General features: G+C 40.2%; 1 protein-coding gene across 1 annotated transcript in view; it reads right to left on the bottom strand.

Annotated features, from left to right (window-relative positions):
* Positions 1–578: 578 nt before the first annotated feature.
* LMNB1 (lamin B1) overlaps positions 579–27869 on the bottom strand; it is a 52094-nt gene continuing 24803 nt past the window's right edge. The window contains exons 3-11 of the mRNA XM_059417483.1: positions 27188–27313; positions 24177–24347; positions 22694–22819; positions 16359–16579; positions 15296–15521; positions 13375–13479; positions 9745–9864; positions 3868–3975; positions 579–1366 (exon numbers count right to left, since the gene is read on the bottom strand). Coding sequence (XP_059273466.1) covers positions 1325–1366; positions 3868–3975; positions 9745–9864; positions 13375–13479; positions 15296–15521; positions 16359–16579; positions 22694–22819; positions 24177–24347; positions 27188–27313 — 1245 coding nt within the window. The 3' untranslated portion in view covers positions 579–1324. The remainder of the gene's footprint in view (positions 1367–3867; positions 3976–9744; positions 9865–13374; positions 13480–15295; positions 15522–16358; positions 16580–22693; positions 22820–24176; positions 24348–27187; positions 27314–27869) is intronic.

Genomic DNA, 27869 nt, shown 5'->3' with positions numbered 1-27869 from the left:
CATGACAAAAACGCCCCAAGCCCCTAACAAATGACGGCCTAGTCACCCCCACACATACAACCAAGCGGCCCACAGCACACACCTACCTACGTCAGCGCACTCACACCTTCATCCTCTAGAAGGTCCCTGTTACTCAGTATCTCTTCTCTACTTTACAGGACAGTCAAACTAGATTCTAGGTATTATCTCCATCTTCTTCCTTTGAGAGGAATGTCTTCCTCAGCATCCTTTGCCACTGTCCCTGCTCCTGTTTGGCTTTCCTATGTGAAGAGATTTTGAAAGGTCTTATTGTTAATAAGCTCAAAAATATAAAGCACTGCGCACAAGGCCTGGCTCCGAAACCTTAGCTATTATCACTGCTCTTATTATCGTTACTACCATTAGTAATGACAACAGAGTACTGAAAAGGGGTGGGGAAGACACCAGAACACAAATACAGTCTATTTATCTTCCTCATCATCAAAGCTTAAAGAAACAACTAGCCTAAACAAGCAGCCAAATTATTTTTATGAAAAGCAAAACCAAGATAGTATTTCCCCCCAAATCAGGCTTTAACTAAAGTTAAAAAAGACAGTCGATTAATATTAAAACAGCGTTTATTTGTTAATGTAACATAGGAAATTAAAGCAAGTTACACTATCTTTAAAAACACAGCTAATGCGTTTTAAGAGAAACCCTTCCCTCCCACCCCCCCCATCCCCGCATGAATTCAGAATCTAAGAGAAGAAGTAACCATAAAACAAAGTTTTGTGGAATCCTTCATCCAAGAGTGCTTACATGATGATTAGGTTAATATTGCCTTCTTACAAAATTTCTCTTTTCTATTAAAAAAAATTTTTTGTAGCCTTGATTGTTTATTACAAAAATTCAATACAAAAGTTCGATATATTGAAAAATGCCCGCCCTCACAGCACCGTTATATATAGCAGAGAGGAATCAAGAGCAGATTGCTAATCTAGATGGAGCAATCTTCAGATTATACCCAGACACACAGTGGTTTATTTACCCTCCCATCCCCTTCTCATAAGAACTTAAAAAAACACACACATACAAAAAAATGTCAAAAATTTGAGGAACCCTTCCCAAACAGTACACAGTTAGTTCAGTGTCAATAATTCACATCTTGCAACAAAGTGTATGGATATGGTTTCTTTTACAAAACTTTCAGTGTCAAAAAGGAAATTAAGGCCATCAGATTCGCAGTTTAAAAATTCACATAAAGGAAATACAAAAATATTCTGTGCTTCTGAGAAGGCTCTGCACTGCATGTTGGTAAGGATTACCATACTTCTTTATATGGAGGAAGACCGTTGACTTGAGAAGTTTACATAATTGCACAGCTTCTGTTGGATGCTCTTGTGGTTCCCTGATGAGGCAAAGGAGAAAGACAGATAGATCAATGCTAAGAAAGTAGATAACACTACTTTCAACTAAGGCAGAGACAGGACAAATCCGTATTACCTGACTCCGAATGAATCCTTATCAACTCTCACATACCCTTTCTAACCTTTTCTTACAGACTCCTTCCAACAAATTTGAGAACAGCGACACTGAACTCCAGCTGCACATTCGGATCCAGAGGAGCTTTAAAAAAATCTGATCTAGGTCCCTAGACCAACTAAATGAGAATTTCTCATTTAAATGGGGAAGTGTATCTATTTATATGTAATTTTAAAGCTCCCTAAGTAATTATAATATGCAGCTGAAGTTGAAAGCTGCTGTTCAATAAATAACCTCCTTTTATAACTTGGGAAACAGGAGGTCAGCAGGTTCCATTTGGAAACCACATCAGGTACCCTGGCGGGCTGGGTCCTCCGCTTACACACCCCAGAGCACGTACTCTGGCTTCACCCTCAAATGTGAAGTCAAAATGGCTCCCTCCCTCACAGTCTGACTTGTGACTTACTGCCGGACTGGGCTGAAACTGGCTTGTTGAAGGTCATCAAAAAAACCCCTCTAATCAATTCAAAAGGCGACTGGACCAATTCTCTAATACAAAGTCAAAATATCTACTCTTTGATCTTCCCTCTTTTAAACCTTGAAGTCATTACCTACCCTGATCACAAAAGCTAAAAGCCTCACCCACCTGACTCTTTTCCTTCTCTCCCCACTCAAGTTCAGTCCCTACATCCCCATGAACCTCCACTCACACAGTCCCTCCCGTGTCTTTGCAGTCTGCCTTCTCGAGTCGACTGTGGATTCGGTCTCAGGGTCTCCCTGGCTCCGCAGTGTGCAGGTGCTACCTGCCCAGGCATCCCCACTGCACACTTAACGCCAAGCTCCCATTTCCTGTATGTCTGACACACACCCTCCAACACAACTGGACGGATATGCTTGGTAGCCAAGTCCTGACACATCCCCTGTGGTGAACGAAGGACCATCACAGACTCTGCCAGTCCTCCCATCAAGAGCTGAAGACTATTTACTCTCATCTGGGACTGGAGATGGACTAGAGACTCACTTTGGCTATGAGAATATGAGCCTTGGCCTTTTAGAGATCCTTTTCACCCTCCCGGAAGCCAGCTGCTATGTTATAATTAAGCTTGGGCTAAACTACTGAAAGATAAAGGAACATGGAGAGAAATAGGGAGAACCTTCCAGCCCCAGCCATGATCTCAGCTGAATGCATCCGCAGCATTAACTTCACTCTCCATCACGTGGACCAAAAGAACTAAGTGCCCAGCTGAGCCCAGTCAAACTACCATCACGGCAAGTAAGAAACTGGTCTACAGGACTAAGCTCTGGGGTATATGTTAAGGCAGCCAACATGTAACTCAAATATCTGCAGAACACCAATGCCTGTCCTCAATATTCCCAACACTGCCAGTCCTTCAGAACACCAGACAAGCACACTTCCTGGAGATCTTAACTCTTCTGGTGGCCTTGTCTCTGGCATCTGCCTGTTCCAACTCCTACTGTGAGCCACGTGTCCCGCACTGAGACCTCTCTTACACTGTTACTGTACTTCCAGTCATTATAATGCTTCCCAGTAAGGGTAGGAAATGGATCTTGTCCTTGTTTTCTTGTTCAAGCTAAACCTGAAGTATCTGTTCTTAAAAAGTCCTCCAAAATGTATGAGGAAATATGCAAAACTTCATTCTACCTCATACAACCCACTTCCAGTGGTTCCCAACCCTGGGGGCTAACCACATACAAGAATGTTTTTTGGAGTAGGACTGGGGCCAGTGAAGTAAAACAGAGATTTATAAATCTGCAGATACAGAGACAAAGTCTTATAAGGATAAGGGTAAGAATTCTGATTAATCATCTGACTCAAACAGCTTGAGAACATAAACTGAATGCTTATTACTTATTAATAATTCCAATTTAATTAATTAAAATCAAATTTGGAGTTTCTTTATTTCAAGTGCTCTCAAAAGCCCAAGCATCAGCTAAAATCTATCTTGTAATTAGATGATTAGAAACCTAATATAGCAAGGATTTTGTTTCCCACTGCAGTTGAGTATTACTGTGGTTTTTAAAGTTTATATGCAGATACTCTAAGTTAGTGATCTAAACTTCTCTCTCACAGAACTCTTTTTTGAGCATGCATTCCAACCCACATACACATATTTATAAGTGATATACAGTCCCTACCTGAACATACTAAGTACAATATAAAACAAAACTGAAATGTGGTATCATTAGAAAACAAATGTTTTAAAAGACGTGCTAATGTATTCTCCCATGCTCTAATGTGCTATCTTGACTAACACCCTCAGGAAAAACAAACCAACTCCAACTGGCCAATCACTTACATGGTTCAGCAAGTTAACAGGGGAAAAAAAAAACAAACAAACCACCTCACTATTGATTTTGGTTTTTCCATATTTCTGTCAATAAAACTTAAATATGTGAAAGTAATACCTGCTGGTGGAAAAGTTCTTCTTCTGCAAGCACTTCGGGTGCTTCTTCCTCCTCCTCCTCCTCCTCAGGTATGGTGGTTTTAAAGACTGTACTTCTCTGAGCAACCTCCTGAAAACAAGAGTGGCTCCAACTTAAGTTAAAACCATACTGGAAAATCACAAAGGCAGTCGGGGAGAGGGAACTTTGCTTTGCCAAACTTTTAGAAAGAGCACCTTTCCTACAATAGGGATTATTTTTTTAAAAAAGGAAACAGTGGTTGACTTATTTCGCTAAGCATGATACGCTCTAGTTCCATCCATGTTGTTGCAAATGGCAAGATTTCATTTCTTTTGATGGCTGCATAGTATTCCATTGTGTATATATACCATAAGTGACTCTTAATCTCACAACAAACTGAGGGTTGCCGGGGGGAGGGGGTTTGGGAGAAGGGGGTGGGATTATGGACATTGGGGAGGGTATGTGATTTGGTGAGTGCTGTGAAGTGTGTAAACCTGGTGATTCACAGACCTGTACCCCTGGGGATAAAAATATATGTTTATAAAAAATAAAAAATTAAAAAAAAAAAAAATTTAAAAAAAAAAAAAAAAAAAGGAAACAGTGGTTCCTTGAAGCTTTAGCTACTGGGCAGGAAATTTTGCATAACTGGTAGTAGTTCTGAGATCTTCAATATTCCCTGCAGGGGAGCTCCTGATGTCCAATGGGAAACACCTGCGGCAAAATTTCCAATGCTTTTGATTCCGTTCTGTTACTAAGAGCTCTGGGAACCGTGTGGCACACTAGATTCTTTATAACACTCCCCAAGACTTCAGCTTCAAGATCTACGCTCCTAGCAGAAAAAAGGTACTAAATAAATGCTGACTAAAATGACAATGAAGGCCAAATGCTGTGATCTCGGGGACCATGGTGGGAACACTCCACATTCAGCAACTGGTTCCTCCTGGGAAATGGAATCAAGACAGATGAGCCCTCCCTCTTCACATTAGTGGAGAAGCTCCAACATACTCCACACAGAAAACAGGCCCATCCCTCACTGGAGCTCAGACAGAATGAACGACATCCATTCCCTGCCGAAAGGCTCGTGTACAGCTGACTCTCCTGGAGAGAAGGTCAACTCGCACGATGCAGCCGTGTCTCTGTGTAAGCAAAAGGCTGACCAGCAAGTACATGAGTGTGTCCCAAAAGGAGCCGTAGAGCTGCTCACCTTACTCTGTACCAGATCCTAAGGTCACTCAAGAAAGAGAACTCCATGCATGAAGATGCTAAGATTACGTCAGTAAAAGCTTATCTGGAATCTAACACACAACCAGCTAGTTTAAAATGGCAAAGAAAGAAAACCAAAAACCATGTCGTACAAATGAGAGCTCCACTTTAAATATGTCTAAGGATATATTTTATAAATGAAGCAAAGTGTACACTAGTTTTCTGGGGAATCTTGATTATTGTTGCATGGACAAATAAGATGGGACTTCTCTTAGAGTTTCCATTAGTCAGAAACTTCAGTTCTGGGCTCTCAGTCAGTGCCTACACACACAAATAGCCATTTCATAAATATCAGCCTGCTTTGACCAAACCCACACGGACAAAAAAGCATGTGAATCTAGGTCAATTATAATGCTCTGAAGTATCAATTGGGGGATAGCAGCATACAAAACCGAAAAAGAATTCTCAGAAAGCTCTTAGAGTACCCAGTTTTCCAAAATTCATCCTAAAACGAGGAAAGAAAAGTCAAAGAAAATCTGCTAGAGAATTCCTACATTCCAGCTCAGGCAGCCGGTGACCAGTGTAGACACCTCATCTGGAAATGTGGGCTCTTAAGGTACATGACATAAGAATACTGTCCTCAAATGCGAAACTCAGAAAAAGCAACTTTCCCAACAAATTACAAATTAATTCAATTTAACTACTTTTAGTGTAAGCATATGGTTAAGTACTTTTCATTTGACAACACTTAAAAACCAAGTAATGTAATGCAGAAAGCCTGTATAGAAAATGAGTTGCTAAATGTTAAAAATTGATAGAAAAATCATAAAACAAATTTAGAACCAAAAATCGTTGGGAGGTTGAGGCCCAGGAAATTGTTATTAGTCAAGGTGCTAATAGATAATTATCTTTATCAAAAAAATTCCTCTCAGCAAGATATCGAACCCTATCAAGTGCCCTAAAAGACCCACATAGTCTGTCTACAAAACGTACTATCAGTTGGTCCCTATTAAAGCCTTGCACACATAAAGGTACACAACTCAAGAGTGTACTGAAGCCACCCAGTGCCCCCTGACATGTTCACCTCTGCCAGCTCTGTGCGATCACAACATGCTGACAGCCTGAAGTCACCACAGAGGTAGTGCAGGATACCCACACCACAGAGATGAGCAAATGTTACATACATATCAGAGCGGTTTTTGTGGGTGGGAGAGCCGACGGTTAAACTATATCTCTGTACACGTAAGTTGTCATTCACATATACAAGTTTCAGTTATGACTATATTTCAGAAGGTACAGAGAGATTGCTTTCTTAGTTCCCTCACAGAAAAACTTTCTAGGGACGCCCTGGTGGCTCAGTCGGTTAAGCATCTGCCTTTGGCTCAGGTCATAATCCCAAGGTCCTTGTCAGGCTCCTTGCTCAGCAAAGAGCCTGCTCCTCCCTCTCCTACCACTCTCCCTGCTTATGCTCTCTCTCTCTCACAAATTAATAAAAATCTTAAAAAAAAAAAAAAACATTCTAGGGACGCCTGGGTGGCTCAGTTGGTTAAGCAGCGTTCTGGGATCGAGTCCCACATCGGGCTCCTTGCTCAGCTGGGAGCCTGCTTCTCCCTCTGCCTCTGCCTGCCATTCTGTCTGCCTGTGCTCGCTCTCTCTCCCTCTCTCTCTCTCTGATACATAAATAAAATCTTAAAAAAAAAAAAAAAACCATTCTAGAGACAGGTGGGTGGTTCAGTCAGTTAAGTTTCTGGCTTTGGATTGAGTCATGACCCGAGGGCCCTGGAATTGAGTCCTGCATCTCAGGAGCCTGCTTGTCCCTCTGCCATTCCCCCAGCTTGTCCTCTCTCTCTCTTTCCTTCTCTCTCTCTCCACTAGACAAATAAATAAAATCTTAAAAAGAAAGACATTCTATTTTAGCATGTCAACATTTGCTGTTGTAAATTGTCCACTATTCCCATCCTCATTTGTCAGTTAAAGCTCCCAGTTTTAGCTGGGTCCCCATCTCTCCCAGAGAGATGGGACACACAGTCACAGGAGCAGAGCAAGATCGAGCTACTGGAGGGGAGAAGGCAGCTCAAGATAACTCTGTCCTCCAGACTCCAGGGACTGGTTTAGAGGTGAGCCTGTGACCCAGGCTGGTACCATGTGAGTAAAGCCCTGGATGGAAAACTCACGGGGAATGAAGCTCTTTCCCACAAAGAACCAAACTCGAACAAGGCACCTCCAAGGAGCATCCGGCACTCATCCTGCCTCAACCAAAGAGACATTCTGAAAACAGGGACACAGAAGATCCTCGAGGACATTGGGTAAGCCACTGCATCAAGTCCACTATCTCTGGATTTTTGGTTGTGTGAGCCCGTATAGTCCCATTACAGACAGTTTAATTACATTTTCTGACACTTCCAATGCCTCAGCAAGAGGAAAATTTACATAAAAAATTAAACTGACTTACTAATTATCTACAATCCTACAGAACAATGGTCTTTATGGTGGTAATTATGGATGGTTGCAAATATGGCCTGGGACCTACTAATAAACAGTTTCAGAATTAAAGAAATAAATTCCAAATGTATTTGTCTGACAACCAGACATAAAAACTGTGTTCATGAGGCACCTGGGTGGCTCAGTCATTAAGTAGCTGCCTTTGGCTCAGGTCATGACCCCGGGGTACTGGGATCAAGCCCCACATTGGGCTCCCTGCTCAATGGGAAGCCTGCTTCTCCTTCTCCCACTCCCCCGTTTGTTTCCTCTCTTGCGGTGTGTCTCTCCGTCAAATTAATAAAATCTTTAAAAAAAAAAAAAAACACCCAAAATTGTATTCATGATATTTTCCTCATTTCTGATAGAAGCCACTTAACAGAGCCCAGCTCGTGGAAGACAGAAGTTGGTTAAAAAGAACAGACAAACCAACCAACCAAATGATTTAATATTCAGATTTAAATTATGAAGGAAAACCTGAGCTCCAGTTAGCTCTAGTTAGCATTACAGAGATGTCACTCTAATACCACCTCAAGCCCCATCCCCATCATGGTATCTACCATCTATGTTGGGGGATTTTCTTTCCTTTTTATTTTTTTTTAAATTTTCTTTAAGATTTTTAAATTTATTTATTTGACAGACAGAGATCACAAGTAGGCAGAGGCAGGCAGGATATTTTGGGGGATTTTCAACCTGCTACATTCTAAACTCCTACAGGATCACTTGTACTCCGAACACATTTTCACAGAGAAACAAACGGCAAGATGAGGCCTGGATCCCAGGCCTCACTAAAGCCTGCTGCATCTGCCAGGGCCCCTCATCACAGGGCTTCTGGACCTGAGCAAAGCGCCACTCAGCCACGTGTGGAGAGAGCCATGTTCTGTCAACGCCAACGTCAGGGGAGCACCCAGCACTGGAGCCACCATCCTTGCAGCAGGGCAGCGGCGGTGGCCACAGAGGAAGGACCCCAACGTGCAGAGACGGAAACAAGCAAGGGCTTCCGCAGAGAGATCAGAAGGAAGCCTACAAGTGACTGACGGCATGGGTCAACAACGCTGCTTCCCTGAGAACCAGGCTGAATATCGGGGATGAATACCCCAGAGCCGCCCCCAAATCTCACAAAACTGTGCTGAGGTTGACAGTGAAAGAATCACAGGCCATTTCCCTTCCCGGCTCTGCCTGAGATCAAGGGAACTCCTCACCCAGTAGACAAGGATTCCAGACAAAGAGCAGTCCGAAGACCAGCAGACACGCCTACTGAGGGACAGACGGGAAGACCGCCAGGCACGGGACTCGGAATGCAAACACCCACAGCAGAAGCTGTTAGTTATTTTACTTCTCTGAACTTAAGGGAGGGTCTGTGTTCAATTTTTACAATTTTTTTTAGCCAGGAAATTCTTACTGAAGGTCTATTCTGTGCCAGGGAAAATCAGAATAGGTCCTTGCCCATGATGTTCTTAGGACTCTAGTGAAAGAGGCCAACAGGCCAAGCACCAGACAGAGTTAAGGGGTCTGCAGCTTACATCCCACGAGCAGAGAAAGAAACCCAAAGGGGAAACTGCAAGTGGGCCTGCACCCACTCCCTCCCTGGCAAAGCCCCATTTCTGGAGGGAAGGTATGCAGGCGTGCATATGGCATGGGAGTCTTGATGGGACAGTAAGGGTAGGGAATGTTCTTTGATGAGAATCTAGGACTGACATGTTGAAAACACAGCCATCAAGCAGATGTACACTCCAAAATCTTCAAACTCAAGAGTTTCACAAACATTCTGAGAGCTAGGAACATAGCTAATAGCTAATAACATAGTTACCAAAGGCCAGATATATACATTCTGAGTAGATCTTTTATATTATTCTCATTACATTAGTATTATCACAGCTCTGTGACTTGCTTTATTATTATCCACCATTTCGAAATGAGAAGACTAAGAGAGGTGAAGGAACTTGCCAAAAGTCACAAACCCAGAGGGCAACGGAGGCAGAAACCGGAGCCTGTGCTCATGTTCAGTGCTCCACAATACATTCCCATTTCACTCCTAAAATGTGAAGTCCTCTTCACTTTGATTTACTCAGCAGCCTTGGCCTGGTGTAAGCAATCAGTTACTTCACATTTCATGTGACTGCTGGAAAGATATCACACTTGCACAAAGAACTTTCAAGTGGAACAGACACTGGAGTGGTACTGACGAAATGGCCTTACCTCTCCCTGAGAATTTTTCAATATAACCTTCACATCTTCGCCAGTGCCCCATGAGTTCTGGTTCTTCCAGATGAGGTCGGTGGGAGGACTGGCTGTGACACCAGCATTTGCAGCCCAGATCTAGAAAAAAGAAAGAACATCAATCCACCAAGAATCTAGCCCTCCCAAATCTTCATGACAGCAACATAATGAAGAACCTTGAACCCCTAATTCTAAGTCTCAGAACTGTGTCCCAGCTTCAGACTCGCTGAAGGAACTACCCATGGGTCCAAGAGTGCCTACGTAGGCCCCAGCCTCCCCATCCAATAAATGGGAATGCTGATGCCCAGGGATCTGAGGTGACACTGTCTACATTCACCTCCTAGCCCTCAACATGTCAGCTAAATGTGTGCCAAGTGGCGTTATTCTCATTATCCATAAAATAGGACAGAAGCGAGATTGCTGTGAAGAATAAGGGATTAACCATACAGCAGGGCTGGATCACTGAGCAAGGATTAGCTCTCCCTGTCAGCAGCCAGTTAGGGGTTTTATGGGCCATTCTTCCAGAATGGAGCCCTCTGACCCATTCCAACAGTATCTTTCAGCTGTCAAGAGTAGTCAATGAAGAGATCCTACTAATTCCTCTCAAAAAATCTGCAGCAGACAGCCCATCTAGAATATTCTTATAGAAACTGGTATGTCTCTAATGAGGGGCAGTGTCACAATACCCCAGGAGTGTCTACGGCTGAACTCCACAATGCATGCAGGGAATGAACAAATAACCCATTAGTCAATGATAAGCAGGACTACTACTGAAATAGGCAAACAAACAATTGCTTTTCCTTTTTCAGAAGCAAGGGAATTCTACCATATTTTTAATGTATTTTATTGGCAAAAGAGTACTGGTAGAGTGGAGAAAATGTGAGTCAGAAAACCTAGGTGTGAACCCTGGACAAATCACTATAACTCTACCAGCCTCAATGTCCTCATCTGTAGGGATACTACCTACAGGATACTACCTGGTCTTAAGGTTTCTAAAAGACCATATGAAAAAAGAAAAGTTTTACATCCCACAAATTATTTCACAATATAAATGGCCACATCTTGGCAACAGGTAGACTAGAAATAGTATTGGTAGTATTTTTTTTTAGGTGGGGAGGAAAATCTATGAATTTCTGATTAGAAGGGAGCCTGTCCCCTTCAGACGCCCACCTGAAGCTCAGAGATCTTCCAACTAGGAAGCGACAGGGAGTGTTTACTGAAGTAAAACAAAAAGCAACTGGATCTGGGCTGTTAGGTCATATGGAATATTAGTGTTTTCCTAAGTTTAAGCAACACTTTTTCACCATGGTTCCTAAGGAATCATAGTTGGTTTAGTATTAATAATAATCATAAATGTTAGCAATCCTACTATTCTGTTCCAGAGCTACCTTATTCAATATGCTAGCTATACATGGTCTGAGCATCTGAAATGTGACCAGTCAAAATGGAGATGTACTGTGAGGATATCCGTAAGTTTGAACACTGAGTCCAAAAAAGAAAAAAAGAAAAAACAAAAGGTCAAGTATCTGGCTAATACATTTTTATATTGGTCACATGTTGAAAGAAGAATATTTTGGATACAGTGAGTTAAATAGAATATAGTACTAAAATTAATTTCATACTTTTCTTTTTTTTACTTCTCTTTAATGTGGCTACAAGAAAATTTCAAATATATATATATATATATATATTTATATATATATAAAATTCCAGAACACACATAAGAGAAATATATATATGTATATGTATATCTATATGTAGATCTTTGCTATTGCCTGGTACAATTTTATAGTAAGATTAGTTATCACAACCATGTTCCAGAGAGCTTCTTATCTCATTTAATGCTAGCTACTGAAAGGAAGGAAGGAAGGAAGGAATAAATAAATTACATTTCATATGATAACTGAGTTCTCCACTAGACCTATAGTATATATATCTATTTGTTCCCTGAGGAACTGTATCTAGTGGAAAAAGCAGATGATTGGCATAATGGTTTCACATTACTTTAGAGATAGAGAGCACACTCAAATCTGAACCTTCTGAATTAAAATGTCAGATGCTTTCCATCACATTATGCCGCTTCCATTAGACACATAATAGGACTGAACAATTTTCTCTCACTATAATAATTACTGAAGAGAAGAAAGGACAGTGTGGTTAGGATATTTTTCCCATTTTTTACCATTACAAAATTAGCATCTGATATTTTCATAGTGGGTATCAAGCTCTATGACACATTATTTAAGGAAGTCTTAACCAGTTTGAGCCTTTGATCTTTAACACTAAGTAAGATGTGTATCTATCATAAATTTTAAACACATAAAATATGTGTTTAACAAGATGGGATCAGGAAGGAGACAAACCACAAAAGACTATTAATCTCACAAAACAAACTGGGGGTTGCTAGGGTGTGGGGGGTTAGGGATAGGGTTGCTGGGTTATGGACAATGGGGAGGGTATGTGCTACGGTGAGTGCTATGAAGTGTGTAAGCCTGATGATTCACAGACCTGAACCCCTGGGGCATATAATACATTATATGTTAATAAAAATAATTTTTAAAAAGGAATTGATAAAAAGAGATCATTACTTCTGTATCTTTCAGGAATAAAAATGTGGACTTCTTTTACATCTATATCAAAGTCAACACATTGTCTGTAAAATCTACTTACTAAGTCAAAGTAAAGAAATTTTGTATTTGCTCAATGAAGCTACTTCTCTAAAAAGTATGCTATATTTGGTGACTTTTAAAGATGTGGCATTTCAGAACACAGCAACAGTGAACCATTTAGAACTCACAGGAGAGTCAGAGTGCCAAAAAGCCCATCTCTTTTTAAATCTAGAAACTTAGGGGTGCCTGGGTTGCTCAGTGTGTTAGAATCTCTGCCTTCAGCTCAGGTCATGATCCTGGAGTCCTGGGATCGAGCCCCACGTCGGGCTCTCTGCTCAGCAAGGAGTCTGCTCCTCCCTCTCTGCCTGCCTCTCTGTCAAATAAATAAATAAATAAAATCTTTTTTCAAAAATAAATAAATAAATCTAGAAACTTGAATACTATGTAAAAACCATGTGACCCTCTCTAAAATAGATTTTAAAAAGTCATTCTTTACAAAAGGACCTATCACTTACGAATTTTTGTTCAAAATGTGAGTCCCTAATCCAACACCAGAGATGGTGACTAAGGGTGATGTGGGGTCTGGAAACCAGAACACTACCCAGATGATGCTGAGGGTCACCCATGGCTGATGACTATCATGTTAAGGCATATCTTAGCACTGACAGATTATCCTAATAGTTCTTTATGCCAAGCGGTATCTCCTGAATCAGACTGGGCTACAATTGTCAGTCAAGAGACAGCTGTTTTATATCTACTGGAGTAGACAAAATAAAAAGAATTCAAAGGTCAATACTTTCACTTTTAATAGTCAATTATCTCTCTCAATAAGATAGAATTCTTAAAATCTTTAATAGCACTTACAATTCCCTAATCGTGTCAAAGATGTTTTAATGCTCAATTTTAAAATGCTTCTCTTTAAGCCAAAAATTTTCTTGAGTCACTTTAACTGTTAGTTAAGACAGTGAAGTTAAATTAAATGATGATTAAATTCACTTACTGTAACAGTCTGGCCTGCCTTCAGCACGTATCTTGAGGTATATTTGTAACTGACTGATGCGTCTCCAATTTTTCTGATCATTTCCCAGCCTCCCATGGGCTGATCCTATTCATGAACAGAGTAAAACAAGGTCACATCAAGGATACAGAAAGTGACAGGTAATCAAATGAATTTACACAGATAGTTAAGCTACGATAGCTCTGTAGCTGCCTTCTCTTGATTCACATCTTCCTACCATAAGAAGAAAACATGGTTCATCATTCAGCAAAACACTATCCTCAACAATGCTGCAGTTTTAATATTACGGTACTTAATTTTAAAGAAGACAAACCTAGAAGAGAAGGGATGTGAACCAAACTAAATGTTTCATATTCACTGCTAGATCGGGCTGGTCTTTGAAATTTACAATACAATCTAGCAGTCATAATCACAATTATAAACATGCAGTATTTGATTACTTTAAGCTTTAAAAATATAGATACATAATGGTGCCTGGGTGGCTCAGTTGGTTAAATGCCTGCCTTCGACTTGGGTCATGATACTGGAGTCCTGGGATTGTGTCTCAGGATCGAGACTGGCGTTGAGCTCCTGCTCAGTGAAGGGCCTGCTTCTCCCCATCCCTAACCCCACTCATGCTCTCTCTTTCTTGCTCTCTGTCTCTCAAATAAATAAACAAAATCTCAAAACAAAACAAAGACACATAAGCTTAAAAACAGATGGAAGAAAATATAACCGTTTTCTTCTATGCCACATCTGCCCATACTTAACTTCCCTTCCTCAAAGCATAAGGGGCTGAAAAGGGTCGGTGATGTAATGACCAGTCCCAAGGGATGGTTATCACCTCTGGCTCCATGCTGGCAAGGGCTGCCTGGCACCTGAGGAAGGGTGCAGGGTATTTAAAATAACTAGATGCACTAATCTATACCCATCTCTAACTCAAAGACAAGAATAAACCAAGCTGAAAGCCAGCTTTAGAGTAACTCAACACGGGGCTGTTAACGCCTTTTGAAAAGAGCCAAACTACAACAATGGAGCAGCAGAGACTACTCTTACTTTTAAAGTCATGACTAAGAGGGCTTGGAGCCTATTCTCTTTAGTATGTGAACTGCTAGGTTTCCTTTGCCCAGCCAAATCATTTACTCATCCACACATAGGACAGCGGAGAAAAGGTATAATTTTCACAAACATGTGAAAATCCTGAACACGTGCTTCAGAGTGACATCCATCCCACCGTACCTCCACAGAACCCTCAGACCTGCCTTCCAGCATCATCTCACACCCCTCCATCATCTCACTCCACCTCCACACTCCTCCAGCTCCATGAGGCCTAGCCAGGGAGGACCTTCACTACTGTACTCTCAAAGACACCAGCTTGAAACCTCAGAATTCCCAATGAACATTTTGTTTACTTTTAAACAAATAATTTCAAGATAGGGCTCCATACTGTTCTTCATACAAATTAAATCATTAGTGTTCATTCAATCATTTAGAGAGAAAAATACTCCCTGCACATATCCAAGTCTGGGCTCACATTTCCTTCCTTTACCAACATTAATAGCTGTGAAAGAGTATCTCCCATTTACACTCACAACTCCAACTTTTCTACAAGTCTGGGCTAGGGCAGGGAATAATAGGACCTCATCCTTGGGAAGGCCACTGTGCGAGAATGACCAAGTGTGAAATACAGCTCTGGCTCCATAAAGAAATGCTAAGGAGAAACACTTTAAACCACTAAGTGTACTATCTCCTCTTCCTATTTGAATGTATACTCTGCTTCAAGAAACTGTAAGTAAAAAGGAGGAGGGATACTCATTCTTGTGAAGACTACTGAATCCAAATGAAGTCTGAGGAATTAAGACAATTGGAAAATGATCTACCAGCTAGCAAAGCCTTCCTGGAAAAAAGGGGGTCTGTTTTGCACCTGTTCAGAAGTGTTCTTCAAGCGGATAAATTTCCCATCAACATCTATCTCTTCGATGCACACGTTCCCAGTGGCTGAGGCAGAGTGGGAGATGCTAACACTACTGCTCGCCTCTGACTCTTCCACATCGACTCTCTTCCGCTTTCCTCTAGTTGTGCGCACGCTCCGACTTGAGGATGCTCGGGACACTGTCACACGAGAAGAAGGGCTTGGAGAGAGTTTCAGTCTACGTGGAAAAAACAAACATTTCATTTATGAGACACCTGTGACTTTCCTACTTTAGAAACAAGGATATTAATATCCTGCACATGCATTTTTTTTCCTGCACATACATTTCTAAAGTAAAACTTACTAAAGATGTGCTGCACAAGACCAATATACATCTTAACTAAGTTTATTTGTGCTAGGATGTGCGTTACAATGTTCTTTTAAAAAGTAATAATTTGAATTTTACTTTTCCCTAGGAACAGAATATAATCATAATGCAGGAAGTGTGGAAAAAATGGGAAGGAACCAGTCCACTGACCACCAGCCCCACCACAACCACTGTTAAGTTTCATAGGCTTGTCCTAATTTTTTCATACCTGTGTTTTCTTTTTATAAAATTACAATCACGATGTAGGTAACAATGAAACTCAATGGCTTCTCATTCTCAATCAGACACATTCCCTTTGAAACTTTTCTAACAGGTGTCAAAGGACTTATACACTAACCTGATTTGAAAAACGACTGTAAAGTCTCTTTCAGCAAATCAAATATTTTACAACATATTAAATAATCAAAAGCTCAAGAAAAAGACTATATATCTTGCAAAAGTCCAGCATTTAAAATAATAATAATAAGACTGCTTAAACAATATCTGTTGTTGTTCTGGTAGAAATATGATCCATACCTATTTACCGCTACACCTAGGTATTAAAAAATAACAGAGAAAATATTTAAAGTTGCCTTAAATGTTAAAATAAAATTTTTGCAAAGGCCCAAACCTAGTTACTACTCTTTACATAAAAAGGGTGGGGGCAAGATGTAGACTGTGAGGTAGAGTGACACCTAAGGTGCTTACCTCTCTTCTTCGCCCTCTAAGAGCTTCCTATAAGCACTGATTTCCATGTCCAGGGCTAACTTTACATCTAGAAGTTGCTCATAATCGTTCAGTTGTTGCTGCATCTGATCCCTTATTTCCGCCATCTCTCGCTCTTTGTCGGACAGCATGCGCCGAGAGTTGTCTCTTTCTTTAGCAAGCAAGTCCTCCAGCTCCTGAATCCTCTCCAAACATGCTCTGGACTGTAGAGTCAAAGGAACACATTTACTTTCTAGGAACATTCCAACATTAGCAAGAAGCAGCTATTTTTAAAACATTTCCTGGATGGGAAAATAAATAGAACCTGAAGGAATCTCTAACTTTAGAATGCCGAAGAGATTTTGATTCTAAGAATTTAAAAACTAAAACTTCTCCAATATAAAATACAGCTTCAGCAAAGTTTGGGCTTATAAGAAGACTTTAGAAAGAGATAAATTTATCAAATACAAGTGCCATAAATGCATATATAATTCTTCTCTATTTGGCCAAATAAAACAAAATTTTAAAAGTTTCAGTTTTAGTAAAAGTCTAGCCCCCTACCAGCCATTTCACTCGAAAGTATAAATTAACTAAAAATGATAGATAGCCGCTGCCTTCGGCTCAGGTCATGATCTCAGGGTCCTGGGATCAAGTCCCGAATCGGGTTCTCTGCTCAGCAGGGAGCCTGCTTCCATCTCTCTCTCTCCATCTACTTGTGATCTCTTTCTATCAAATAAATAAATAAAATCTTTAAAAAAAAAAAAAGACTACACAATGCAGTACAGTCTTTAAGGTATTACTATAAATACAAAAACTTTGTAACTGGTATTTAAAAAATGAGAAATCACACAACCTGCAACAGAAAGTTTATCTGAGAAACCTTGTGTCTGGGTAGGTAATTACTCTTCTATGTTCCTCCCAAGACAGAATTCATCTCAGTAGCCTCAGAAAATGACAAAGGTTGGGGCGCTTGGGTGGCTCAGTGGGTTAGGCCTCTGCCTTTGGCTCAGGTCATAGTCTCAGGGTCCTGAGACCCTGAAGGTCCTGCTCAGCAGGGAGCCTGTTTTCTGACTCTCTCTACCTGCCTCTCTGCCTACTTGTGATCTCTCTGTGTCAAATAAATAAATAAAAGCTTTAAAAAAATGACAAAGGTGATCAACTCAAAAGGACTGATAGATAGCTCACACCCTTAGAATTATAAGCAGCAGCATCAGAGAAGGAAAGGCATATACTGAACGAAAATTAAATCTGGAAGGCTAAAAATCAAAAGTGGAATCTACACTATGCAGATAACACTACACTCTAGGTAGTACATGCGTTTCTCACAGGGGTATGGCTTACAAATTCTGAAAGTGCTTTACATCCACACTGGGAATAAACAAATAAGTAAACAGGGTGGATGAAAACGGGTTTTTCACTCTCAAAGAGAAAAGTTTATAGATAAGCAAGAATGCAAAAAATGAACCCTGTGGTATGGGGTTAGTCAGAAATATCTGTATGAATGTGGGTTTAGTTTAATATAAATACAAGTGGACAGAGATAGAATTACAGAAAGTGTGTAAACAAGGTTTGGCACACCCCCATATATGACCTAGCTCCAACCACAAGAAGGCCTAGAAGCAATGACTCCCCAGTACCAGTGAGGCACTCAGCATCCAGATCTTAAATTCTATGTACCATTCTCCAGTAAGAAGAACCAGGGCTCCTTGGAGAAATGGCTGATCCCAGGGCTACAGCCGGGAAAACATAGGATGAGCCTGGAGCCTATTACAGCACCACAGAGCAAGAGTTGCTCAAAAAAGGGGGACATAATAGCATTTTGACAGAATCATCTAAGTCAATAAAGGAAGGTAGTATTTGATTATAACCCAAAGTATAAAATATATATTCTTGAGTCTATACTAATATAGACAAATGAATGAATAAAATATAAATAAGAAAGAGACAAATCTTTCAGGGGCACCTGGGTGGCTCAGCAGGTTAAGCCTCTGCCTTCAACTCAGGTAATGAATCCCAGGGTCCTGGGACTGAGCCCTGCATTGAGCTCTCTGCTCAGCAGGGAGCCTGCTTCCCTTCCTCTCTCTCTGCCTGCCTCTCTGCTTACCTGTGATTTCGGTCTGTCAAATAAATAAATAAATAAAATCTTTTAAGAAGGGCGGGGAGGGGCGCCTGGGTGGCTAAGTGGGTTAAGGCCTCTGCCTTTGGCTCAGGTCATGATCCCGGGGTCCTGGGATCGAGCCCTGCATCGGGCTCTCTGCTTGGCAGGGAGCCTGCTTCCCTTCTTCTCTCTCTGCCTGCCTCTCTGCCTACTTGTGATCTCTGTCAAATAAATAAATAAAATCTTAAAAAAAAAAAAAAAAAAAAAGAAAGAAAGAAAGAGAGACAAATCTTTCATAGAATTCCACTTAATCAGGGTAGATACTCCCTTCAAGATGTGGAGCTTCCTTCCTATCATCAACCCTCAAGAGTGTACTGGACACAGTGACCTGCTTCCCGAGAACAGAGTATGGAAAGAGAGAAAGGGTTATTTGACAGTAGAGAAACTTGGCAAACACTACCTTCACCAGTGATGAAGGTGAGATCACCACTTGATCCCCTGTGGGTGTCATGTGATCCCTGATACAATGTGACAAGGGCACTTACTTAAAACCCATAACCCCAGTCTCATGGGAAAAGCACCAGACAATTCAGACTGGGGGACAGTACACAGGTAAGTGGCCAGTTCTCTTCAAGACTCCTAAGGTCATAAAAAACAAGGAAAGCCTAAGAAACTATCATAGACCAGGGGAGACTAGAGAGACATGTAGTAAAATCCCAAGAATCCAGAGTCTAGTTAGTAGTAATGTACCAACAGCAGTGTCTTCGTTTTGACAAACACGCCATGAGAACGTAAGACGCTTACAATGGGGGAAAACTATAGGAGGGACAGAAGGGAATTGCCATACTGTCTTTCTAACTTTTCTGTAAAACTAGAATTATGCCAAAATAAAAGGCTATTTAAAAAATCATCATTCGGGGCGCTTGGGTGGCTCAGTGGGTTAAGGCCCCTGCCTTCGGCTCGGGTCATGGTCCCGGGGTCCTGGGATCGCGTCCCACATTGGGCTCTCTGCTTCGTAGGGAGCCTGCTTCCCTTCCTCTCTCCCTGCCTGCCTCTGCCTACTTGTGGTCTCTGTCAAGTAAATAAAGAAATAAATAAAATTTTTAAAAAATAATAATAATCACTCAATTAACTAAAATCAGAGTAGCCACTGACACTCTATGTCAGAAGCAGGCATTCATCTTAAGCGTGATGCTAAACATAATTCCTGCCTCGAGAACTTGCACTTGAACTGCACTTGCTAAAACCATGCTATAAACTAAGAAATCCACTTTTTTTTCCTCACAGTATTCTAATAAAATTTAAGTTCAAATGCTTCTCCCTCAATCAACCTCTTCACTATACTTCTGATGTGGGAGGCAGACAGCATGAGCAACAAGGTAGAATGTAAAGGGGAGCTGACGAAAAGGCATGAAGTACTCAAGATGCAGAGGGAACATCTGAGCCTAGATCTGTTTACCCCAAAATGTCCCTTGGTCTGCCTCTGATGTTACAGAGTTCTTTAAGTGGGAGAAAAATAGAATCAAGGTATAAAAAAGTTTTAAAGTTACTGTGACTCATTTAGAAATATCTGAATTGTATTTTCAACAGCTGTACTTCACCTGTTATGTAGTGAAACACAAGGAATACAGCCTGAGAGACAGACCTAGATCATTCTTCCCAAGTCTGCCACCAAGTAGCTCTGAGACTCTGGGCAGGCTGTAACTAACCTCACTAAGACAATGTCACATCTGAAAAATGAAGAGGTCTAATTAGGTTACATGTAAGATCTCACCTCTCACTCTGGAGTAATTTATGACTGACTTGACAGTCCTGGTTTTCTTATTTTATAGTAACTTAAGTAACATAACTGTACTAGTTTACTAGAGTCTAGCTACAATAGAAGTTTCTAGTCTGGGTGTTAAAAAAAACAAAACTGAGAGGTGCTTTCAAAATGCCAGTGGAGTCTTCCACAAGCCAAACAGACTGTGACCAACCAATTAATTTCACCAGTCAGAAATCCAGACAGAAATAAAAGAAATGCTATAAGCAATATATGAAATTCCTAACTCCAAAACAAAATATTGCTACCATCTCTATTTTATTTAAAAATATTTTCAGGAGTCAGCATTTTAAAGACTATGCCGATTTTTTTTATTTACTTTTAAGATTTTTTTATTTTTAAGTAAACTCTGTACCCAACATGGGCCTCGAAATTCCAACCTTGAGATCAAGAGTCACACACTCTACCAACTGAGCCAGCCAGGTGCCCCAAGGCTATGTCTATTTTAAATAAAGTTTTAGGGGTACTTCACTAACATGAGTCATATAACCAAAAGGAAACTGTATGGCCTAAGAGGTAGCATGATGAAACTGGTATGACACAACACCAAATGCTTTTAAGATACACAATGGGATAATACCGAGAGGGGTGGCTTTTTCTTTTTTATGATCTAAGAGGCTAAAGTTTATCAACTAATGAAGAGACTCCTCAAGATATATTATTTATCATAAAATCTGGTTTTAGTAATGAACAGAGGAAAGGACATCTCCCCCTCCCCTCAACTCTCCAAAGACAGAGAAATTTAAAACTATTCTGGCTGAAGAAGGTGCTTCTCCTATTTCATAAGGTCTTAGCTCCTAGAAACTCCCAGGGCCCTACCTAACATCATTTAAACACCACTAACCAGAAGTTAATCAAAAAACCTTACAAGGATGGGAAGAGAACCTATGAGCCAACAGGGAAACAGCCCTGAACCTGAGTCAGGAAACATGACTATCAAGTTTCCCAGCTTCTCACTGTCTAACAGCAGGCAAGTCTCAGACCACCCCCTGCCCCGCCCCAGTCTACAAAACCTCTACAGCTAGCATCATCAAGGGGAATATGAAGCAGCCCCCCCCCCCCAAAAAGGTAGGGACATGGGAAATTGAGGGAAAGGGGATAACTAGAATATGATTTATTAAACAGAGAAAAGTAGTAAATGTCAACTCGAAGTAAGAACACAGGGGCCTATTTTTTGGAAAGGTAGTTATTAAGATGGTGCCATGTAAAAAAGATTATCTTTGAAGAGAGTGAGAGGTAAAGGGAAAAACTGCCAACTAGAAGAGAAACCCACCTATCAACCTGTAGCTTCTGGGCAAGTAATTAAATTCACCTAGCTCTGTGTCTGAGTGAACTCAAAAGATCCTTCCAGCTCTAGTGCTACAGGAAAAGTTCAAAATACTACCGGGACAAAATAGGTCTAAAATAATCTTTTAGATTATGTTACAAATAATAAAGCACATGTGATAGAGGCAATGTAAAAGCTTCTATTTTAATTTTGTTTACATTACCCGATTTTATGCAGTTCCCTGTCTGCCTTGTTTTGTAAATTCCTACAATATCTTCAGTTTTATAATCAGAAAAATGTTTTACTAAAAAAAAAAAAAGGAAAGAAAAAACAAAAAGGAAGAAAAACTTAGTCAAGAATAAAGCAAAGTTTATTCTTAGATGGAAAATTTAAGATAAAAGTCTCCCTGAAGGGAAAAGGAAGCTGGAGATTTTTCTCAAGTAATTAAGGTGAGAAGTAGATTGTGAAAGCCTTCTGAGTACCTAGGTAGCTGCTCGTGCGCTCTGTGTCCACACCAATGTGACCATTGGACAGACACGGATCTCCACATGCACACTGCCCAAGCTGCACCTAGACAGCACTGTCACACACTCACACTCAGTCAGCACAACCAGGAACGCAATCATTTGTCACTAGGGTGTACCAAAGACTAAAGTAGTTACTAATTTCTTAATGCACCATTAATGCTACTTTCCCATGACCTTAATCAGTAAGGAGTCCAAACACTATGGGAACTGTCTAGGATAGCAAAGCATTTACTACTCACAAACAATTTCTGTGTGTTTTTCCTATTATGGTTTCCAAATGTGATTAAAAAGGAGTACGTCAGGAAGAGTGTAGAGATGAGGCTACTACATGGCTCAGAAAATCTGGGCCCAGGGATAAGCCCCAGAAATAAGCCGGCATGTTACTTCCTAAGGGAAACCTCCTGAGCTCTGGATAATCTATTAATTTAGGAATGATGGTCATGCTCAGAGGACATTTATGCATTGCAAAATGAAAACATCAGGAAAGCGCTGGGCAACCAGAGTGCAGAAAATACTGTGCTCTCTGAAAAGTGACACCAGGTAGAGCAAAGCAGGGAGACGACAGTGGGGAAGGTGGCCTTCACATGCAACTTGAACTCTTCTTAGAGGAAGACAATTACTTACCTCCTTCTGGAGATTAGAAAGTTGAGATGAAAGGCTCTCAATTCTCATACGACTTTCCATCAGTTCTTCCCTGGCACTGTTGACAGTAGAAGTATTCATCTCTGATGACAATCTGGCATTCTCCAGCTAAAAGAAGAAACAAACCAACAGTCAGTCTTACCTAGTGACTCAGAACAAACGAATAAGGAAGTATGATTCTCTTTAAGGCATTTCATCTCAAACCTAAGCCCTGTTGGTAACTGGCTGATGAAACAGGAAAAGCATCATGAAGTTGCTGATGTGGTACGAATTCTCTTCAGTCTTTCTGACTTTAGGTTCAATTCCCAGTACCTGTGCTTAACGATGGTATTATACATGGGTCTTTCTCCAAAGTGTATTACTTAAGTATTTCACCCATTATATCTCTAATGTGTCAGTTAATACTGCAAGTAAAGGGAATGGGTAGTAGCAACTTAACTGTGGGTGATGTCTATAGGAAAATAAACATCACATATCTCTAACCCACCAAATCTAATTACAGAAGATAAAGTCAAAACAGAAAGTACAAATTTTAGATTATGTCCCAAGAGAAACACTTCCTTTCAGAAGCAAAAAATAGCCCCTTAGATAGAAACATCCTATTTCTCCAGATGCCCATAACATTCCATTATGCACGTGTATGAGGCACATTTGTTGGCTGTTTGTTGGCTTCCTTTGGGGCCAGAGTCTAGGTGACTGACCTCCTTCACTGCCCAGCACAATGCCTAGCACTAAGTAAGTGTTAGACAATCCGATGTAGGGCTTCATTAGCCAATTACTTCATAACATGGGTTAAATGCAACATCAACAGTTGAGGCCATTCATAGAAATTATTTACAACACTTCTATGACCTTAATTTTCTAAGTCTTCACTGATTAACTCTCTTTAATCAAATCATGCCACATTTAACACACTGGGATAAAAAATTTTACTAGGAAAGCCTGTACTCACTGGTGTTAAAGATTTTTGCATGATCTGCATGTACACACGTGAGAAGTTTCTAGAATATTTTTTTAAATGAGTAAAAGTGGCAGAGGAAGAAATCTCAGAGACTTTCACTTGGCCCAAAGTGTGGCGGTCACAAACTATGTACAGTGACGCCATGGAAGTCTGATGTGGTGCTGCCCGGCACTCATGGTTAACTGGATGCACAGGACAGCGGAATCAGCACGTGCTGTGGGAAGAAAAGAATTTTCAGAGGCTTAGGGTTCACTACTATGACATGACACATGTGATCGATTGGACAGAAAGGCACACCTTAACCTCTGATAAAAATGAAATAACTCCACTTTCTTTGAATAATTTCTAGTAACATTTACTTGACAGAATATTTTTTTAAGTCCATTTTCTATTCTCAGAGAGAATAGGGGAACTCAATGAAGAAAATTAGAACCAAGCAGACATCAAGTCATGCTCCTGCAAGTGAGTTTAGTAAGGGTTCTGGGCACCGGGGAGACCACTCACTTTGGCGTGGTAAGTCTGCTCCAGCTCCTCCTTGTACAGCTTCACTTGGGCATCGTGCTGTTCTCGCATCTCATGAAGGGCCTGAGCCAGCTTATACTCATACTCTATCTGACGTCCAGAATCCACCTCTACTAAGCGAGTTTCATGCTTCCGTCTGGTCTCATTGATCTCCTGGGGGAAAGATCACAGAAAACCAAATTACCTACCACAGTTGCCCTGGGACACGTCTCCGCAACATCAGGGCCATATGAAGTATTAAAACCACCTCCTTGGGTGTGTCCTAGAGCAGCCATGTGAACAGACCTATTTTTGCCTTTGTTTTCAAATGATAAGATTTTTGAGCTAGAACCAACAACACAAGTGGGGGTGGCAGCTAAAGCCCTGGGGGTGGCAGCTAAAGACCTAAGAATTTTATGTTTCTTATCAGTGGCATAGTTACGTATTTCTCTGAAGACAAGAAATGGCCTGGAAGCCTTACAGCACTACCATGAAATCATACACTAACTATGTACACTGAATGGTCGCTGTTTTTCTAAACTGGTATGATGATGATCCTAAGAATGTCTCCAGAAAAAATGCACATGAAAAGTTAAAACTGCTGCTCAGAAAAATTAACTAGAAGATTTATGCTTAACAAAACTATTTTCTTAAACATACTAAGAATGCAATAGGCAGAGCCAGTTAATTTATGTGCCTTATGTTAACAGCTGGTGCTAAGGTATCATCAGTATCAATAGATCTGGAAACATATTACCAATATTACTTTATTCTCTTAAGTACATATGACCATTCACTATTAAATAACAGAATTTGTAGGCATAGTCCTTCAATTCAGGTTTTAAGGACTATCCAAAACTAAAATGCCTAGGAACCCCAGTCCAAGAATAAAATTGCCATTCCAGCTTCTAGCTCTGAAAATACAATTTGTCTTTAATGGCAATAATTAAAGAGCCCACAAGAGGGGGATATTACCCACTGATGTTTGTTCCTGTGTCCTCCTCCTGCATATGTCTCTCTAGGCATTTCTTCATCTTTCTTTTAACTGCTCATTGCAGAGGAAAATGCACTTGACAGAATCCGAAAACCAGGGTTCAGATTCCAGTTCTGTTACCAACCTCCCAGGGCTCATATATATTTAATGAAGCAAATGACACGTAAATCATGTAAATAAAAGGTTAGTTCAACAAGTAATTTTGCCCTTTATCTACCTCCTTTCCTCCTCTTCCTGTTTTCCTTCTTCCTCTTTCTCACTCCCTTAAATGCTCATAATAAGAAACTGAAATATATTTATTGAATAGAATTATATCCTCTATGTTAAATAAAAAAGAAGAGGAATATTTTAAGTTCATTCTCAGAAAGGCAAACATCAAAATATTCAAAGATGCTATGCAACCTAAAAATACTCAACTACTTTTTTTTATTATTTCATAAAGAATCAGTGACTTGCAAATAAACAAACAAAAAAATACCCTACTCTTGGTTTAAAGATACAGGAGTCCACACATAGCATAAAAACTAAGTAATGATATATCACAAGCAATTTTATCAAAACAAAACAAAAATATAAGACAACTTAATACAAAAATGCCTCCATTTATAAAACAAAACTGTAGTTAACAATTATGTGATAGTATTCACTATACAGGGAACTTCTGCACAAAATATTCCACTTTGATTGTCACTATTCCCCCCAAAAGAAAAGAGCAGGTATTAGTTCATTTTTAAATAAATGACTCAAGAGTTATCCAAAGTCTGTTTGTCCAGTAAGTACACTGTGCCCCAACACCTGTATGTTTTAATAGAACGTAGTTGTAAAAATAGTCAAATTACTATTTTATTTTTTCTCCAATTAACAAAAAGGAAATTTAAGTTCTATAATAATTCCCCATTTTTAAAGTAATTGTTAGTTGCTGTTCTCAAATTTATATTACTTCTAAAATCATTAAGTATTTAACTGCAGGTTCCATACCCTGGGTTAATTCCAATTCTCTTCAATTTTGAGAAAATATACATTCCCATTTCTTCAATTTTATTACTTATTTTTTTGGCAAAAATTGCTACCTTCATCTGCCAAGGCTTGACCACAGAAACTATTTTAAAAAATATATATCTAACTATAAGTGCTGTTGCCCCCAATGATGGCTGCCTCCTGACAGCCACACCCTTGTAGAATCCCCACCCACAGTGTATCATGGTTGGTCTATGTGATAAAGAGTGACAGTACGGTGCGCCTGGGTAGTTCAGTGGGTTAAAGTCTCTGTCTTTGGCTCAGGTCATGATCCCAGGGTTCTGGGATCAAGCCCTGCATCGGGCTCTCTGCTCAGCGGGAAGCCTGCTTCCCCCTCTCTGTTTCTGCCTGCCTCTCTGCCTACTTGTGATCTCTGTCAAATAAATGAATAAAATCTTAAAAAAAAAAAAAAAAAAGAGTGACAGTACATCACTTCTAGGCTTAGAAAAGTAACAGAAGACAATGCAGCTTCGGTCTTGTGCTCCCCCACCCTCTCTCTCTCATCATTCTTCTGGAAAGCCATAGAATGAGCAGTCCTAGGGAGAAGCCTATGATGAACTGACTCTTCATACCAACAACCTGTGAATGAGCTCAGAGGCAGTTCTTCCAGTCCAGGCTGAAAGCCTAACTGCAACCTCATGAGAGACCCTAAAACATATCCAATTCATGCAATAAGGCAGCTCTCAGATTCTCCACCTTCAGAAACTGTGAGATAATGAAGATTTGTGGTTTTAAGTTGGTAAATTTAGAGTAATTTATTAGGCAGCAAGAGATACTAATACTCAAAAAGGTTGAGAGTATTTAATCGCTATGACCAAGCCCTTAGGAATTAAAGTAAAATCACATCTCTTCATTGTAAGAGCCTGAATTCTTGTATACAACCTTTTAGCAATGATACCTTGAATAACTTACCTATAAAATTTCTCCCCTTTTTTTACTATATAGTTATAACAAAATATTTAGGATTCCTCCTTTCCTTAAAAAAATAAAATTGTATAGTTACCTCCTCATACATGTTTTTACGGAACTCCAAGTCCTCGGTGAGGCTCTGACAGCGATTCTCTAAATCCACTTTAAGTAAAGTTTCATCTGCTAACTGTTTTTTGGCAGCAGCTAAGGAGGCTTCCAACTAATATGTGGAGAAAGAATTGACAAAAAATCACATAGCAATTATTTAGTAACGAATTTAAGAGATACCTATGGACTGAATCAAATCATAAATTAAAACTTTTGTATCTTTTATCTGTGGATGAAAGTCTCTTACTATAACCTTTATCACAGAACCATGTGTCCAAATGCTGGTCCCACCAAGAGTGCCACACTGAAACACCTCTCAGATCTGGTAACTGGCAACAAGTAATGGACAAAGACCTACGAAGGATTTTAGCTACCACTTTCACTTGTTCCTGTGTGTGGAGCAATGTTAGGACTTTTTCTTTTCCTTTCTTTTCTTACATTTTGGTACAGTAATGAATCAGGTTTTGAGAGCAAGAAACAGAAAGAGCTTAAGCACAAGAGAAAGGAAGAAGAGCAGCAGTAAGATCTGCTTGACCCAGATAAAATGACTGAGAGGTGAAGATACTTCGCATGTTAGCTGCCTGAAGACTACCCTTCAGGGAAACCATAAATTTTTTTTTAATTTTTAAATAAAAAATGTTTTAAGTGAATTCAGAAATCAAAGTACT

Source organism: Mustela nigripes, chromosome 12, assembly GCF_022355385.1.
Source record: "Mustela nigripes isolate SB6536 chromosome 12, MUSNIG.SB6536, whole genome shotgun sequence".
NCBI classification, from domain to species: domain Eukaryota; kingdom Metazoa; phylum Chordata; class Mammalia; order Carnivora; family Mustelidae; genus Mustela; species Mustela nigripes.
The sequence above is the reverse complement of the archived record's forward strand: the minus strand, read 5'-3'. Positions and strand labels throughout refer to the sequence as shown.